At 45.8% G+C, this 17,900-nt stretch overlaps 1 protein-coding gene across 1 annotated transcript in view; it reads left to right on the top strand.

Annotated features, from left to right (window-relative positions):
- LOC147669119 (NEDD4-like E3 ubiquitin-protein ligase WWP2) overlaps nt 1–17,900 on the top strand; it is a 252,572-nt gene that overhangs the window by 161,045 nt on the left and 73,627 nt on the right. The window contains exons 13-15 of the mRNA XM_086948211.1: nt 6,714–6,847; nt 7,549–7,689; nt 12,213–12,333. Of these exons, the coding sequence (XP_086804337.1) occupies nt 6,714–6,847; nt 7,549–7,689; nt 12,213–12,333 (396 nt within the window). The remainder of the gene's footprint in view (nt 1–6,713; nt 6,848–7,548; nt 7,690–12,212; nt 12,334–17,900) is intronic.

The following is a 17,900-nucleotide window of genomic DNA, read 5'->3' as shown; positions in this document are numbered from 1 at the left end:
ACAAAAGAGGTGTCCTCTGTCTGTGCCTTAATCGCTAGACCCAACGTTTGGAGTCTAAACCCTACTAAGATACAATAAAGCTCTTCATGCTATCAGAATTATTTAGTTATAAACCATATAAATTTCACAGAAGCATTCTACAGTTGGCAAAATGATGGCACGTTGGAAAGAAATTAGGGTAACAGAAAAGTTATTGAGATGTTTGAATAAAGTGGTTCTACTTGGATACGGTTATTCAGCTTAAGAGAAATCAAAGGTACCAAGCATGTTTTGACAATTTGACTTGTGAAAGAATGAGAATCAGTAAACAATGTCTGGAGCACTTGGACAGACCAAGATAGTTTGAAAATACGCGCAGAGAATATAGATTGTTGGGTGTATAGAAAAGAGACAACGGTATAAAGGTCACAGAGTAAACCCTTTTCAAAATTAAATGAAGGAAGTACAATTGAAATGATAAATGGCAGTGAGCCCCTCCAGTATGGAAGGCGTAGGAAGTTGAAAAATAAGGCAGGCCCCAGCATTTTCAAATGATGGTCAGTGCTATTAGAGGCAGGCAGGTGCATGGGTGGCTTGGTAGGGTGGAGCTTAAAGTGAAGGTGTTAGAACAGGTGCTCCTTTCATCTTGCCCTGGGTTTGATACAGTCCGTTACTGATGGTGCATGTGTTATCAGACTCGAGGTAAGGATCTGAGGCCAGAGGTTGAGGGAGCTGTGTGTGGTTTAACTGTGCATGTGTGATGTAGTGAGAAGGTGTAAGTATGTTGAGGCGTAATGTTTGAGAACCAGAGTTCTGTTCTGATTGAGGAGCGATGAGGTCTGCTTGGAGGAAGGTAAACTCTCATGCGAAGGATGAGCAAGCAGTGCAGAGGATAGTTGTGTGTGTTCAGATATGTGAAGGTGGAGATAGACGTAGGTGTTCTTATGTGAGGACCGGAAACGTGCTTAGATTGTGAGCTTGTGAGAGGAGGGGAATTGTATCCCTCTATTATTTGGTTAGATTATCCATAATCTCTCAGAGGATTGTGGCACTTTGGTAAGCTAAGGTGTTTTGAGAGTTTTATTAAAGACTACAAGATCATTAATATTTCTGATGAGGCGCAGAAGAGAGTTCCACTGCTTTGGAAAAATTCCATCCTTTAAATTGTGATCTATTGAACTTTGGGTAATGTTTGAGAACCAGAGAAATTTGAGGGGATCTGTGTGCAAAGATGAGTTTTTGATTTGAGTCTGCATCTGGGCTGATATTTCTCAAATGTGTGCAGCGTAGGAAGGTCCACTATGCATTGCACATTGAATGTGCAGAAACTCCTTGAAGGTTGATCACAGTGCAGACTGGTATGGTCCCATGGCTGATGATGTAGAAGGACCTTGCTGCAATGTCCGTAAACCATCTGAGGGGCTCTAAAAGATATTAGGGGGCATCAAAGTAGATCATATTAGCATAATCCTGATGAGATAGAACCAGGGTAATTGTTGTCTTAACCTCATGAAAGAAACCAAGGAAAGAAAATGTTCTCCTGATGATTCTCAGACGAGGGAGAAGGTCTTGGCAGCCATGTGGAGCTGAGCTCTGAACGCACGGCCATCTGTATGACCCCTAGCAAGTTCATATATAAAGATGTAGTGGTGGTAAGCTCCAATGTTTTCTCAGCACCTGGGAAAGGAAACGAAGATGACAGCCCTTCATGTTACTGCTGCTCTTTGACTATAAGTGTTGACTACCTTTGGGCTACTGATCTGCCCGTCGTGGCTCGAAAATCTGATAATGTCATAGGATCTAAGGAATGTTTTCTTTTGTTTACCCTTTCTGAGTGGATTTGAAATTTATTCCTCGTTCCCAGCCCTCAACATTTGTGAAAGGACCTTGTTTTCCCCTCGACTCCCCACTCTCTGAGCGGCAGTAGTTGCTGTAGAGCTCTCTGTGTTTTCATTGTGTGCAGGGATTTTGCTCTATTTGACCCTCTGCATCTGAATTAATGAATCCTCTGGTTCTGTAGAACACAAAAATTATTAGATAAGTAAATGAAGGCACAAAACTACAAGCAAAGATAAATCACTGCATGCATCTTTCATAATCCTTGTCCCAGTCTTTGCTATGAATGACAGAAATGGTTCATTTCTAGGTAGAGAAAGGCATTACAAAAGCCCGGGTATGCCAACCATTCCTTCCTGTACCAGCGTAAGGCGGTTGGGGCACGTCCAGCTCTGTCCCCGACATGCTGTGAAAAGTTAGGCAGGACTAATGTCTGTAGCCTTCTGGTAGGCATTCATCTGTGGAGGTTCGCTGGGAACATGCCTTTAGGTTGCCATTGGTCACTTGAACACGCTGTGGGCTTTCTTCAACTCAAGACATGGACAGCTTCCTTAGGTACTCAGCCTCGTGAAGAAAGGTTTGCATATGGGGAGGGATAGCAGAGAAACAGTCCACCACACACAGGCTACCTAGATGTCCAGGGAACCTCTGCTCGCAGCTGGTCCTAAGTTATGCCTTTCATCAAATGTTAAGGTTACCACTTTTAATGGTATCGTTAATATGGAGAGCTATGAAATGTTGTGAATGCCTATGAGGATTGTCGGGTTGTTTCAGTCATGGGGACCCTTAAGCACTGTGCATCCGGCCTCTCCAATGTTTCCGTATTTAAAAATCCAGACTAACACAACTGCATAATTATGGGTGTAGCCCCATATTATAATTCAGGTAACTTTTCAATGCTATGGGTCTATGAAAATGACTAGGTTTCTGAGCTGAAGTAAATTGTTGCATTCTGGCTGTTCTAAAGAGTCCTAGCTAGTGTCTGCGTTGATGTTCTGAAAAATAATATAGTTCTTGTACCTTGAAACATAGCCACGTTGAAAACATCTTTGAAAGTTAGGCAGATATAATTGATACAGGGAGGAACCGATATCGGCACAGGAGCCTCTGGCCTTAGGGTGAACATGTTCTGTTTGGCAAAACCTTAGGCTCGGGCTACTAAGACACGTGGAATGACTTTACTATGTTCCTGAGCACACACCGTACATCTTGCACCATCGAGTAAATGTACACCCATGGCATGGAACATTAAAGGCCCATGTAGTTAATGCTTTGCTTGCAGTCCATCGCCCTGTGCATAGACTAAAACCACAACAGGGTGGTGAACCTTGGAACAAACACGAGCCGAACAGCGTGAACCCCAAATCTGGCATCTGATGCAGTTGTCCGGGAGCAGTGTATGTAGTGTAGTTTTGAGGTTTAAAAATACTTGCTACATAGACTGATGTTGAATCTGGGGATGTTTTACTTGGGTTTGAAATGTCAGTGACAACATAGCCTTTTTCTAGCCTTTAAAAGGATGGTTATGGTTATATTCTGGCAACGTACCACCTGCTATTACATGACGTGCACGTGTTTCTATTGTCATTTAAGCACAACGTGTTATGGTACCTACCAAATGTCTTTCTTCTATCTGTATCCGAACAGAAACAAACCGTGATCGTCAGATGCGGCCATGGGCATTGCTATGTCGCATCTGCTCCAGGAATGTTGCAGGCAGATTTATCAGTTTAGTGGAGATAGTGCCTACTTTTCAGCTGAGGATGACTGCCTGCTTCCTCTTCACCTCGTCCCCACTTAGAACTTGAGCAATTGAAACCTGTAGACTCCTGTAAAGTTCCAGCGAAACCAATAGGCGATAATGAACCCTCAGCAGCTGCATTTGTCTGACCAGAAATCACCAGGTCATCTTTGAGGTCAGAGCTGTTAGTTCGTGTGCCTCCTTGTGTGACCAACCGCGCCCGGCCTGTGCTCAATTGCTGGGGTGGTCAGCAGGCAGTGCATAAGAAGCTTAGGAAGGGATTGCTTACGGAAACAGAAAGAGGCTTGGCATTTGGTCTACCTACAGCAGGGGTCTCCAACCCGGTCCTGGAGGGCCGGATCCATGCCAGATGCTTTGGATATCCCCATTGAGATACATGTAGTTATTTTAAAAATCTGGCATGGATCTGGCCTTCCAGGACCGGTTTGGAGACCACTGACCTACAGCCTTAAATAAAAGCCTACTAGTGAATCTTTCTAGGCATTGTACTGCAACGGGGTGACCACTGTGATTGGCTCTTTTCCTCTGTGCCCTTCGTCTGTTAACCTCAGTACAGCCAGTGCACCTTCTCAGGCCCACTGATGGAAAGGGGAGTTGCCTTTCTGCTCCCCAGGCCTCTCAGCATGGCCCTGCCTCTTTTGCTAAGTATGACAAGGCAGCAATAAAACTTCAGACTGTTACTCACCCAGGCTCTCTTTTAGACGCTGTCTGCGTTTATCTTGGCTGCTCTCAATCTCTGACTCAGTGACGTCTCCCTCCAGCCCTGGCACTCACTGAAAGCCCAATGTTGTCAGAAGCGCGGGCGACTGCTTTAAATAGCGTAAATGGAAACAGGCTCCGAGAAAATGCAATTCATAATGGAGGGTTTGTAATTGGCCCGTGACTCGGAACTTGAAATCCGCCTGCTCACACAGTAATCTGAATGCAACTAGAGAATCGTTTTGTTTTATGTCGAAAGTCCCCTATCATAGCTGTTACTCTAGAGCAGTGGTTCCCAAACTTTTGACTCCTGAGGACCCCCATTGAGTCACCACTGGAAGCCGGGGACCCCCATGCAATTTGTATGAGTTAAATTTCAAATATAAAGACAGTAATTCGAAAAAAATACACACGTGTGCACACCAAAAAAATACTCAAAGTACTGAGAATTTTGGGGCCAGATGTACGACCATTTCATTTAGCACCTCGCAATTGGCGACACATGGAAAGTGGCAAATTGCGAGTCGCTAAATTAAATGTACAACAGTGTGTTTAACACTGTTTGAGATTCCCAATGGGGTCGCAAATTGCGAGGTTTATTATTATTAATGAGCCTCTCGCAATTTGCGAGACCATTGGGAATGCCAGCCCTCCAAGGTATGGTGGCCTGCTGGGCTCTGCAGGCCACCATGTCTGGGACTGCTTTTAAATAAAGCAGTTTTAAAAAGAAAATGTAGCCCAATTACAATGCATTTAAAGAAAAAGGAATTTAAAAATTTTTGTTTCAATTTCTAAGGGCAGGCAGAGGTCCCTGGGACCCCCAAATGCAGCCCTTTTTCCTTGAAGAAAAATAGGATGCCTTTAAAAAAAAAAAAAAAATATATATATATATATATATATATATATATATATATATATATATATATATATATATATATATATATATATATATATATATATGTATATATATATATATGTATGTATATATATATATGTATGTATATATATATATATATATATATGTATGTATATATATATATATATATGTATGTATGTATATATATATATATATGTATATATGTATATATATATATATATGTATATATGTATATATATATATATATATATATATATATATATATATATATATATATATATATATATATATATATATATATATATATATATATATTTATTTATTTATTTATTTATTTTTTCCCGTGGGACCACTGCCTGCCCTTAAAAAAGGTTTTTACAAACATTCTCCAAGGTGAATGTGTTCCTTGGGGAGCCTTCCCATTTGTGAATGGGATACCACCTACTTGAAGTAGGTGGTAAAATGCGGATGTTTTGCGACCGCATTTCGGTCTCATATCATTCACACATACCACTGCAATCTGGTATTCGGAAGGGACGCCCTAAACTCGCCCCTTCCTAATACTGAATCACTAACCCAATTTGGGATTCAGTAACGGGTTACCGAATTGCAAAAAGGGCTTTGGAAATGTGAAAGAAGAAAGCCTTTTTGCATTTGCAAAATAACCCATTTGCGACCAGAGAAAGTTTTTGTACATGTGGCCCAGTATTTGCACTCATAACCTGTCCAAAGTTAGTGTCCCTTATACATTTTAACTGGTCCCTGAAGGAGTGGAGTTTGTGTGGGACTTGACCTGTAGAGGCGGCAGACCCGGAAGCTGAGATCGGCCAGGGACCAGGGTTCGATTCCCAACGCGGCAGGGTCTTGGGTCAAAATGTCCGCGGGCTTGCTAATTCTCGCCTCAGTGCCTACTCTAACCTTGGGCTCCACTCTGCAACTCTGGGAAATAGCTTGCTTAATCTTCACAACGGCCCCTTCAACGCCGGGGATGCCTGGTCTCACCTTGGGGGTGCCCAGAAGGGACCATCTCACAGGGAAAGCCAGGACGGGTTCCCCAGCGGTATACAGCGCCGGGACGCCCGCGGTGTGGGCAGCTGTGCGCTTTACAAGTATACAACATTTACATTTACATTTTCCAGCAAGGGTTGTCTTATTGGGACTCGTTGTGCTGAGTTACTGCTTGAGTAATGCCAAGACCTTTTTTGTGGTTATTGCAGTGTCACCTGATACACATTTGATGTTCAGGCTTGCTATCAATAATTATAAGTGATGGACTTTCTTTATTCTACATGATGACACCGCTTTGAAAATCATTTTAGTTGTCTAGTAGAGGGCCCGGAATAGTTTTCCATTGCTGTAAAGTGCATGACGCTTTGCTTTCATTGATCAAGTTGATCCTGTGTGTGTCATACATAGGGGGTGCTGAGGTGGATGCCCAATTTAGTGCATTGGTGTTGATGATGAATATATCTTGCAATGTGTTGCACATGTGGTGTGGACGTTGTCCTTTGGAGATTACCTAGATGGTTTCTCACTCCACTACTCTACCTATTTTCACAGGCCTTGTATCATATGAAGTTCATAGACACTGGCTTCACGCTGCCCTTCTACAAAAGGATGCTCAACAAGAAACCCACACTCAAGGACTTGGAATCCATCGACCCAGAATTTTACAACTCCATTGTCTGGATCAAGTGAGTGAAACCGGAGCTACCAAATGAGCACCCTTGGCATATTTATATATTTTCTCGAGCACCAAGCCTATATTCCGAATGTTGGAAATGAAAAGTAATCTGTCTAGGGTGCATTAGAGAACTCACAAATTGAAGGATGAGATTTTAGAAGCAAAAAACAGGCCCCCTGATGACTTAACAACCTAACGTTGAAGGTGGGGGCTACAAATGCAATAGTTACCTTTCAAAGAGGGAAACATGGGCTTCAAAGCTATAGGTTCTTCACTTTAATTATCTGACATGGTTCTATATTGTGTCCTTTGCCACAGATCATCTATTCTTCACAGATACATTTTATATATCTAGATGTCAAATCAGTTGTTTCTTGTGTTTGATCCTTTATTTTGGGTTGTCCACGATGAGTCCTCAATGCAGCCAGGTCTTAGTTTTCTGGTCTAATCCAGTCTGTTTTGTTATCGGCTTGCCACCCACATTGGCAATGACCATGATTAATGTCTTTCATTAGGCAGGGCCTCTCACATACACTTTAATTGATAACTTGTCTTCCTTAATCTTTTCCCTGTAGTTAGTTTTATGGGTCCTTATGCGCAGTTCTCCCTAGCAGTGTGTCTTGTGAAGCTGTTACTTACTTCTTGATGGTTGGTATGATTTCAAGCTGAAGTCTTTCTACCCAGGAATCTTACTGTTCTGTCTTTGTTCAGGGAGAATAACCTGGAGGAATGTGAGCTGGAGCTATACTTCATACAGGATATGGAGATTCTTGGCAAAGTGACGACCTATGAGCTTAAGGAAGGGGGCGAAAGTATAAGAGTGACCGAGGAGAACAAGGAGGAGTATATCATGTAAGTATGTTTTAGCTCTACTTGAGTTAGGATTGCATGCAGGAGTTATGAAAGGAAGACGGCACAAGTATGGCCTCCCTTGGCCTCCTTTACTCCTCAGCTGCTGTTGACACCATGCAAATCAGGGTCCTACTACAGATGCTGGCAGACCACGCAGTCTTGCTGGAGATGCACTAAACTGTATGAGATCCTTTCTTTTTGCATGATGTGACCCAGATAATAATTCTATGAACAATGTTGATCCAAACAGTTCAATCTGCCCCCCTGGATGTCTAAAGTATCCAGGAGCTGCTCGATCCATGCTACATTTTCAGGATGTCTTTTTAAACAACAACGGGTAACCCAAATAAAGTCAGCCAGGGACCTTGGGAATCAATTATTTAACACAACAGTGGTCCCTAGTGGATAATAGAAATGAACCAAAAGCAATAAATACAGACCCAATCAGTGCTGTATTAGTTAAACTTGTCCAGACGGATTACTTCCATGAGGCGAAACTACTGCGTAACAAACTGACCAGCAGAGGGTACCCGCGTAGACTCATACGTAATGCCATGAAAAGAGCATGGTCCTGCCCACGCGAAGTCCTTTTGGAAGTCAAAACCAAACCATCTAAAAATCGCCTGGTTTGTGTTGCAACCTTCTCCCCAGTTTCCAACACTGTATGCAAATCTATGTTAAAAAAACTGGAATGGCCTTAATGCAGGCACTCTGATCTCGAACGCCCCATGTTTGCATTTAAGAAAATCAAAAACATCAAAGACCACCTTTTGTGCGCAGCCCTACCCACAAAAACACAACCTATCACCCTGAATGACCACTGGGGACTACCTCTCCTCACGGGCCATGCCAAATGTGGCAATTGTAGCATTTGGGATCTCACGATTGAAGGCAAAGAGTTCTGTTTTGAAAATATACAAGTAGAACGAAAGACATTCACTAACTGTAACACGTGCAATGTCGTATATGCTATTTTATGCCCCTCCAGTAGAGTGTATATCGGCCAAACCACCCAGAAAATACAAATGCGCATATGCCAGCACCGTAGCAGAATAAGATGCAGGACACCAAATGCTCCGCTGGTTCACCACTACACAGCGACTGGGCATTCTGAAGATGACATACGTTGGACCATCATAACATGTGGTCAAACTCCCACCTAGGGGCGGCCACTTATCCAAACTACTAAACAAGGAGGAATTAAAATGGAATTTGAAAACTAATAGCCTGCCCACTGGATAGAATCGCCTTGAAGATTTGACAGTTCTTATTTAACTCGAGACACAGTATTTCAACTGTAACTTTTGCCCTCTTAAACCTGCTTTCATGCGAGCACGGTTCGCCTTGAGACTATAGACACTGTTTAACAATAACAAATGTTGCCCTCTAATAACCTGTTTTTCTGTAACCTTGTATGTATTGCCTCTTATTGCACACAATGCACCATCGTTTTTTAACTTCCCATTCACCCATCCTTTTGGTGCGAAACACACACTAATCCTTGTACTTAGATCCACCTTATGTATTCTCTCTATTCATTGCCTCACTCTGCTCCAATGTGGCCCCGAGTCAAACTATTTCAGCTCCTCATCTCTTTTACTGAAACCTTTCCCGATCACGTGACTCCGCTCCGACCTATCCCTGCGCGCTATACATTACTAGAGTCCCCGGGAGGCTGCCTTCCGTCTCCGCATTCCCGGAAGCAGACCCCGCTGCAACACACCATATTCCCGGCTCAAGGTAAGTCCAGCCACTAGTATCCTGAGAGCCTTCACGTATTCTGCCCTCCGTTGCCCAGTCTGACCCCTTGCACTTATGTCCCGCAGGCAATCATGCCGAATAGAACACACGGCTGTGGCTCTTCCCATGGGACGATTACTGCTCGCCCCTGCTCCTGCTTATCCTTAAGTGAGTTCCCTACTAATGCGCTGCCTGCCTGGCCCTCGCTCCTCTTTCGTGCTTCATTCCTTGCCCCTTTTCCTGGCAACCTTAATTGGAACGGGCTAAACCAGCCCTCGAGGCCATTTGCCCTCACTTACTGGAACTTGTCATCGTAGTCTACACTTATGGGCAGCACTGGCCTCCAACAGTGCCCTACTGACTGCAGCCATTGTAACTACCTACACTGCTGGTAAGCATGCTTGTGCTATTTAAGAATCACATCAATCCCTCTAAACCCGTAGCAGAGGTTCACATCGGTCTCTTTTCTCCTATTCAGGACGTACTTTCCTCACTCCCCATGCAGGGGTGTTCCCCGCACGAACCAGATAGGACCTTTCTATCCAAGTAAGGCTTGCCTCATTGTCTACGCATGGCCTTTCACCAGCCACCACGCGTGCCCTGAACCAGCACTAGACACTCCCGATATCGGGTTCTGCATCCACTTAACCCCATTCGCACCAGGCACAGGCTGATAACATTAAGCATCACGCTATTACCATTCACAATCTCACCCCGCCCAAGTCACTGCATCGTTCCTTTACATAACAAAACAGTCTGCCCAACTGATTCATACATCAAGTCACTGCGCCGTTTTTTACATGCCATATCACTATGTCACTGCGCCGCAAACCCCCTTTTTAAAATCTGAAACACTTTGACACTGCTCCAATTTTATTCTTTATGTGCTAGGTTACATCGCAAATTTTCTGTCCATGTGTAAGGTGACTTCACCTTATTAGCATGTGCTCGACTAAAACTATCACCATATTAGCATTTGCTCAACTAAACACTGCTACTGTACTTGACCAGCTAACTAAGTATTGGAGGTTACGTCCGCATACATTCCTCTAACTCTCCCTTTAATGTTTTTCTCCCCCCCTCTTCTCCTACTGTAATTATATTTTGTGACTGTGATTCATTATTGTACCATATTTAAGCACGTATTAAGAGGCATGCTTATCTAATGTCCTGAAGAGGATCCTTGCATTGTTCTCTCGGATCGAAACGTCGTCAACACCCAAAACATTTCATACATACACTTTGATGTTACTATTTTTTTATGTAGAGTCGTTCCTTGCGATTTGTTTGTTTAATTGATTATCTGTCTTGAAAACAAACCGTGAGCAGTGCCTGAGCCTCCCCTAAATGTTTCCCTAACTGTATGTCTTAATGTCTCTGTAGTAGGACACAGGCTTTGCCACTTTCAGTATCCTTGTGTGCTGAATCCTCAATAATTTTCGCCTAATTAAATATTGAACCTCTGTCCGGCTGGACAAGTTTAACTAATACAGCACTGATTAGGTCTGTATTTATTGCTTTCAGTTCATATCTGTTTTCCACTAGGGACCACTGTTGTGTTAAATAATAACATTTGTAGGATGAGCATTGACTATCTATATTCATTCCATTAGATTAAACATATGTATATTTATATCCTATCATATTTATGCTGAAAAATCTAACATGGATTCCTACTGCATGGACCTGCCTTGGACACCCTTGCTGTAAGCACTGTATGGAGCGCTCATGTTAGCTTTTATTTGCAACACCTGCAAGGGCCCTCCTTCCCCAATTTAGCTTGTCCCTTCTAGTATCCACTGCACCCAACGGTGCTTCATTGGTTGCCCATTGTATCACGAGTATAATAAAAAAAAATGCGTGCATCAAGAGGAACACATGCACTCTCAACAACAGTTTATCTCAGAAACAGCAGCCTATCTCACAGACTCCACAAAAAGCACCCAGCAAGACATACAAACTTCACCACCATTGGATCATTTGTAAATTCTTATGTTTTATTTCCTGTTGGCATACATGTAATCCAGCTGACGACTGAGAATAATTCAAGCATGTGAATCTATGGAAAACATCAAATCAGAAAAACTATTTACAGATAAAAAAAAAAATTTGACCTGAAATCTATTCTAGAATCACATGCTTTGCACAATTTGGTAAATACACTTTTCTTAGTACAAGTTTCAGTCCCCAAACATATGCTGACTTCAATGATTGCTGTTTCAGAGCAGCATCCACCAGCCTGTGTAACTCTTTTTTAAGTTCATGTCAAGTTGACATCCTTTATACTGACGCTAATCCGATTGTTCCTCTGTGTACATCTGCTATGTTTTTAAGTGCGTAAAATACTATTTGTGACACCACTCGCGCATTATTTACTGCTGCATAGGCCTAAATTAATTATGGTCTAAGGGAGCTCACATGAATGTACATATACTCTTTTTTTCCCAACAGTAACCAACACATTGCCACCCCTTCCTGCTTCTGAGTGTCTATACTTCCTTAATCCTTCTGTCAGTGGGAGTATTAAAAAGCCATTTCTTGTCAAGTTTCTTGAATCTCCACACTGACCTTCTTCCCAGCAAAACTCATATATCTGTTTGAGAGACAATTTCCTAACAACGCTAATTAGAAAGCAATACTTTTCATTTTCATCTTCAGTGTGGGCGTTCGCTGATTATCTCAAGGCACTGATTTATGTTGGCAATTTCTCTTACATACCATCCTTTTTTCGCATGAGGTAGAGAGATGGGTCTTGTGTGTCATTTTGTGCATTTTGGTTTCAGGCTTCTAACTGATTGGAGGTTCACCAGAGGAGTAGAGGAGCAGACCAAGGCCTTTTTAGATGGCTTCAATGAGGTGGCACCTCTCGAGTGGCTGCGGTACTTTGATGAGAAAGAGTTGGAGGTGAGAACTGGGCAATGAGTTTATATGCTAGGAACTCTGTTGAACCTATTTTGTTTCTACTACTGCCTGTCCTACCCCCCAGTCTGTGTACTTTGCAGAGTCAAATAGATCAGTTGCAAAGCTACCTGGTTCCACTTTGGTTTGCCACTTGTAGTATAGTTGGTGCCGTGGCTTATTGTCCGTTGCGTCCCTCAGCTGCCTGAGCTTTGGGCTGACATGTGGTACCTTTACCACAGCTCGTAATATTTCCAGGGGCATAATCGCCCCGGCCGGGTACCCCTGACACTCTAGGGGCCCCCAATTCTTTAAAGGGGGCCGCATTCATCCTATGGCCAATGAATATCTGTGAGATATGGGTGTCTCTGGGGCTCCTCGTCACATTCTGCAGGGGTGTGCCATCATTTTGCATAACGTCACTGAATGTTTCCTTGAGAGTCTGAAATTTTCCACACCAGGTGAATGAAGCATTTTTTCCTGTTCTGAAAACCACTGCCTTGCTTGTTGTGAATTCAGTAGTGCAGGAATTGAACATAGAATTTCTTTGAATTACAAAATGTTTTCAGAGTTTGAGTATGCCTAGCCAATGGTTCATGATTTTCATACATGGTGTAGATAGGCAGTGCCCACTCTGATGTAAAAGGATGCTTAACAGATTCTCTAGATTTTTAAAGCTAGTTCTGATAGGTGATGGCTACGCTAATCTGGTACTCGAGGGCAACTCCCTAATAAGCTGTTATCCCAGAAAAACAATATGATTCTGGATGGTTTACTCTAAGAATCGACCCTCATGGGAGTATGGGGCAGTCACAAGGAGAACAACATATTAAATCTATTTCTTCCAACTGTATGTTGGGCACCTAATAAGGGAGTCTGTTATGCAGTGAAGAGGGTGATTTTTCTTGGTCCACATATGATACGCACGGCAAAGTGCTGCACACTGCCATTTTGGTGGACCTTTTAGCAAGATGGCTTTGAGCCAACTCCCATGTTACCCACTAAAGGATCCCTTAGAGAAAAGCAAGATTTCATTAGAATGGTTGGTGAACACATCTTACAAAGGTTATACATTCACACGTATATAAGTATTTATGTGGCAGATTTGTTTATAACCACATTTCTCGTTTACACACAGTGTTCAAGAACTTTTGATTCAAGTATCGCAGGAAGTTGAACTAGCTAAAATCCAAACGGACAGTGGAGATTTTCCCTGTTTCACCATGAGTATTGGTGTGTTTTACATTAAGAAACTGTCTTGAACAGCAGAAAATCAGACATTTAAATGCAGGTACACAGTGACTTTGAGGAGTGGATCTAGATTCCCTGGGGTCGTATACACTACTGGATAAACAGATTAAGTGAGTTTTTAGATGTTTTCAGGATTACTTTAAGTGGGTTCACCTCCTAGGTCTGCTAGAAGGGAGTTCAGTAAAGTTTTGCTGTCCCTGAGAAGGTTTAGTTCAGTGTTTGGGAGGTCTTGCATCTGGGTGATTCCATTATTAAGAGTTTTTACCTCAGAGGCCTCTTTGATCACCTTAAATGAAGATTATCCAGTATTTGGGTGTCTTTCATAGATTCACATGCCTGAATCATTCCCCGTCGCCGAGACGGGAGCCTCCGGTACATAAAAAAGTAATGTCCTAAGGACATACATAGAGAATATAGGCCGAAGGGCCTCCCCTTTGGGGCCTTTCCACGTCCTTATGTAAAAAAGGACCGAACTCTCATCGTTAGCCAATCAGCTCCGACCTCCCTCTAGAACCTTCCCGGGAGGAGCCTCAGTCCCTCAGATTTTCTACCGCACGTTGTGCTAGGGAGTCTCCAACCTGAGCTCTTCAGGTTTTCCTGACTTCGAAGTCTCGAACTTCGCTGAAGTACACTTTGTACGGAAAAGTTATATATCCTATCTTCGACTACATGTCGGAATCTGATAAGAAAGCTTCGTCCATGGCGGACTCGCAGAAGAAAGCCCTCCTAAGGGCCTGTTCCTCCTGCGGCAAGCAACGGATTCAAGCGGAGGACAAGCACGACCTGTGCTTATATTGCCTGTACCCTGACCACGTCACTGACAAGTGTAGGGTGTGTAGAGCCTTCCCAAAGAAGACTGTTAAGGAAAGGGAAACTCGCCTCCGCGAATGGCTCGACAGGCTTAAGGTCCGAGACACTCTGGAATCTTCCGAGGGTAGTGTCTCCGCGACCTCTAAAGTCTCCAAGAAGAGACCCAGGGTGCAGTCCCCTGGAGAGACAGACACTCCTCCTAAGAAGGCGCACAGGAAACAGGGGGGAACAGGAGGTTCACGAGGAACACCAGGACGTCCACGAGATCCGGGACGAACTTATATATCAGGGGCGCTCCCGGAACGTCGACACGGTGAACACCCCGATGATCTGTTTACCGCTGTCCCTGGTCAACGATTTGAAATCCCTGGTGCAGGACTATAAACAACGGTTCCCGGACGCCGACAGCGGCACCCACGTGCCAGTCACCCAGGCGCAACCATCGGCCTCGCAACCTTCCGCTCCCCAGGCCCGTCCTCGGAACCAACCCCAACCTCGCACTCGACCGCAAACTCAGGCGGAGGACTCGTCGGAAAGCGAGGAGGAGGAGACGGACTTAGAGGAAGGCGAGGTGCAAGACGCCGCCTCGGACCACAGAGACGACGATGCCGATGCTGAGTCATCACACCATTCGTCTGCCCCGGCATCCCCGCGACCGCGCCACTCTGAGGCGGCGGACGTGGGAGGTTTTCACAAACTGGTGGACAGAGCTGCAAAGAGGTTTCACATGGCAGTGGAATCCGCGGAAACGGAATGCTTCCTCCATGATTTCAAGGAACACAGCCAGAAATTGGCCAAGTCTATTCCACTTATAGACTTTCTGTGGGAACAGGGCAAGAAGCTGATGCTCACGCCTGCTTCGGTGCCTGCGGTGGTTCCGCGCCTAGACAAGAAATATAAGGCCCCGAACACCGCACCTGCCTGCCTGACCGGCCACCCCAAACCGGACTCGGTTGTGACGCAGGCGGCCCAAAAACAATCCCGCAACCCTTCCTCGCCGCTGTCCGCGCCCCCTGACAAGGAAGGAAGGAAGCTGGACACCATAGGCAAGCGGTTCTCTACCACGTCCGCCATGACCATCAAGGTAGCGAATTCCATCGCCCTCCTTGGCCGCTACAACCGCCAGCTATGGGAAGACATAGCTCCTTATCTACAAAGTCTGCCAGCCGCGGTCCAGGACGAGGTGAAAGCTCTTCTAGCGGAAGGACAAAACTCTGCGGCAGAACTTATCGACTGCGCCATCGACGCAGCCATGACGGGATTCCGCCAGTTGGCCGGGGCTGCCGTGCTCCGCCGCCAAGGCTGGCTCAAAGCAACGTCCTTTCGGCAGGAGGTCCAATCTAAGGTGCTGGACATGCCGTTCGACGGTCAATTCCTCTTTGGAGAGAAGATAGACGAAGCACTCCAGGCCATCAAGAAGGACACCGATACGGCGAGAGCTCTGGGCTCCCTACAGTCCCGGAACCAATCCTTTCGGGGGGGCCGCTCCAGAGGTCAGTACTCCTACAGGGGTTCCTACCAAAATCGATCGTCCTATTCCTACAACAACAGGAACCAGCCCCAGCACAAACAACAGTCCCGTCAGTCGTCCTATGGGAGGCCGTCCTTCAGAGGCAAATCCGCCAAGAAGGGCGCTGGCGGCCGCCAGTGACCATTTACTCCAGCCAGTCCCACCACCGTCTCAATCCTTTCGAATTGGGGGAAAACTGTCCCACTTCCTCAAAAATTGGCAAAAAATCACTACGGATCGGTGGGTGCTGCAAATAATTCAATTTGGACATTCCCTCGAACTGGTCAACACCCCTCCCAACACTCCGCCGCTGAAGCGTGCTCACAAACACCTGCACCTCCTTCTCCAGGAAGTATCCGCCATGTTGGTCAAAGGAGCCATCGAAAGAGTCCCAAAGTCCCAGAAGGGGAAGGGTTTTTATTCCCACTTCTTCCTAGTCCAACAGAAAGGGGACAAGTGGAGGCCGATCTTAGACCTTCGGGCGCTCAACGCCTTCCTGCGGAGTCAATCCTTCCGGATGGTCACAATCCAGGAGATCCTGGGAGCACTGGAAAGAGGAGACTCGATGGTCTCCCTGGACTTACAGGATGCCTACTACCATATCCCCATCCTTGTAAGGCACAGGAAGTACCTACGGTTCGAAATAGCAGGCAGACATTACCAGTTCAAGGTTTTGCCTTTCGGCCTCAAATCCGCACCACGTATCTTCACGAAGTGCTTAGCGCCAGTGGCGGCCTTCCTGCGGCAAAGGGGTCACCAGGTCTTCCCCTACCTGGACGACTGGCTAGTGAAGGCGCCTTCCCCGGAAGGCACGACGGCTTCATCCAACGCCTGCAGCGCTCTTTTTCAACAGCTGGGTCTGACGATCAACCTCAAGAAATCCTGCACTACCCCTTCAACGAGGATCACCTTCCTAGGGGCTACCCTGGACACGAAGCGCGCGAAGGCTTTCCCCTCAGAGGACAGGACCAACAAACTACTGTCCCTGGCCGCGGCGGTGGCCAAGAAGCCTCGCATCAAGGTACGGACATTCACCTCCTTGCTAGGGATGATGTCTTCATGCATTCTCCTCATACCACACTGCAGGCTCCGCATGCGGCCCCTGCAGGAGGCGCTGGCGAGGCAATGGAAACAGAGTTCCGGATCCTTCGAGGACATTATCACGATCACACCGGCCATCACAAAGGCCCTTCTGTGGTGGAGAAACAGAACTCACCTGACGGCCGGATTGCAGTTCCTCCTGCCACCGGCACCACTGGTCATCACGACAGACGCCTCACTGGAAGGCTGGGGAGCAGTCCTGTTGGACCTTCGCGTCAGCGGAAAATGGGACGCCCAGGAGAAACAACTACACATCAACCTGCTGGAACTGAGAGCGGTGTATCTGGCTCTGCAGGCCTTCCTGCCACGTATCGGCACTTCCCCGGTGCTCGTCAAAACAGACAACACCACGACGATGCACTACCTGAACAAACAGGGGGGAACGCGATCTCTCTCTCTCTCACGAGAATCGCAGAACATCTGGAACTGGTTGGTGGCGCACGGACTCTCCCTCAAAGCGGAGTACGTTCCCGGGAAGGACAACACTATCGCGGACGCCCTCAGCAGACAGACCTCTCTCTCCCACGAATGGGAGCTGGACGGCGACACGGTAGCCCACGTCTTCTCGCAATGGGGGACTCCGAGGATCGATCTCTTCGCGACGGCAGGGAACGCCAAATGCCAAAGCTACGCAAGCTGGCATCCCCAACGGGGGTCACTGGGAAATGCTTTTTCCATCGGCTGGTCCAGCGTGTTTGCGTACGCTTTTCCTCCGTTCCCGCTGATACCGAGGCTCCTCCGGAAGATGAAGACGGAACCGTGCACCCTGATACTGATTGCTCCGTACTGGCCGAGACAACATTGGTTCTCGGACCTGCTTCGCCTGTCCATCAGGCCCCCGATTCACCTGCAACAACACCCGAACCTCTTAACGATGTCCGGAGGCCAGGTACACCACCCG

Source organism: Lissotriton vulgaris, unplaced genomic scaffold (assembly GCF_964263255.1).
Source record: "Lissotriton vulgaris unplaced genomic scaffold, aLisVul1.2 SCAFFOLD_1690, whole genome shotgun sequence".
Classification (NCBI taxonomy): Eukaryota; Metazoa; Chordata; class Amphibia; order Caudata; family Salamandridae; genus Lissotriton; species Lissotriton vulgaris.
The sequence above is the reverse complement of the archived record's forward strand: the minus strand, read 5'-3'. Positions and strand labels throughout refer to the sequence as shown.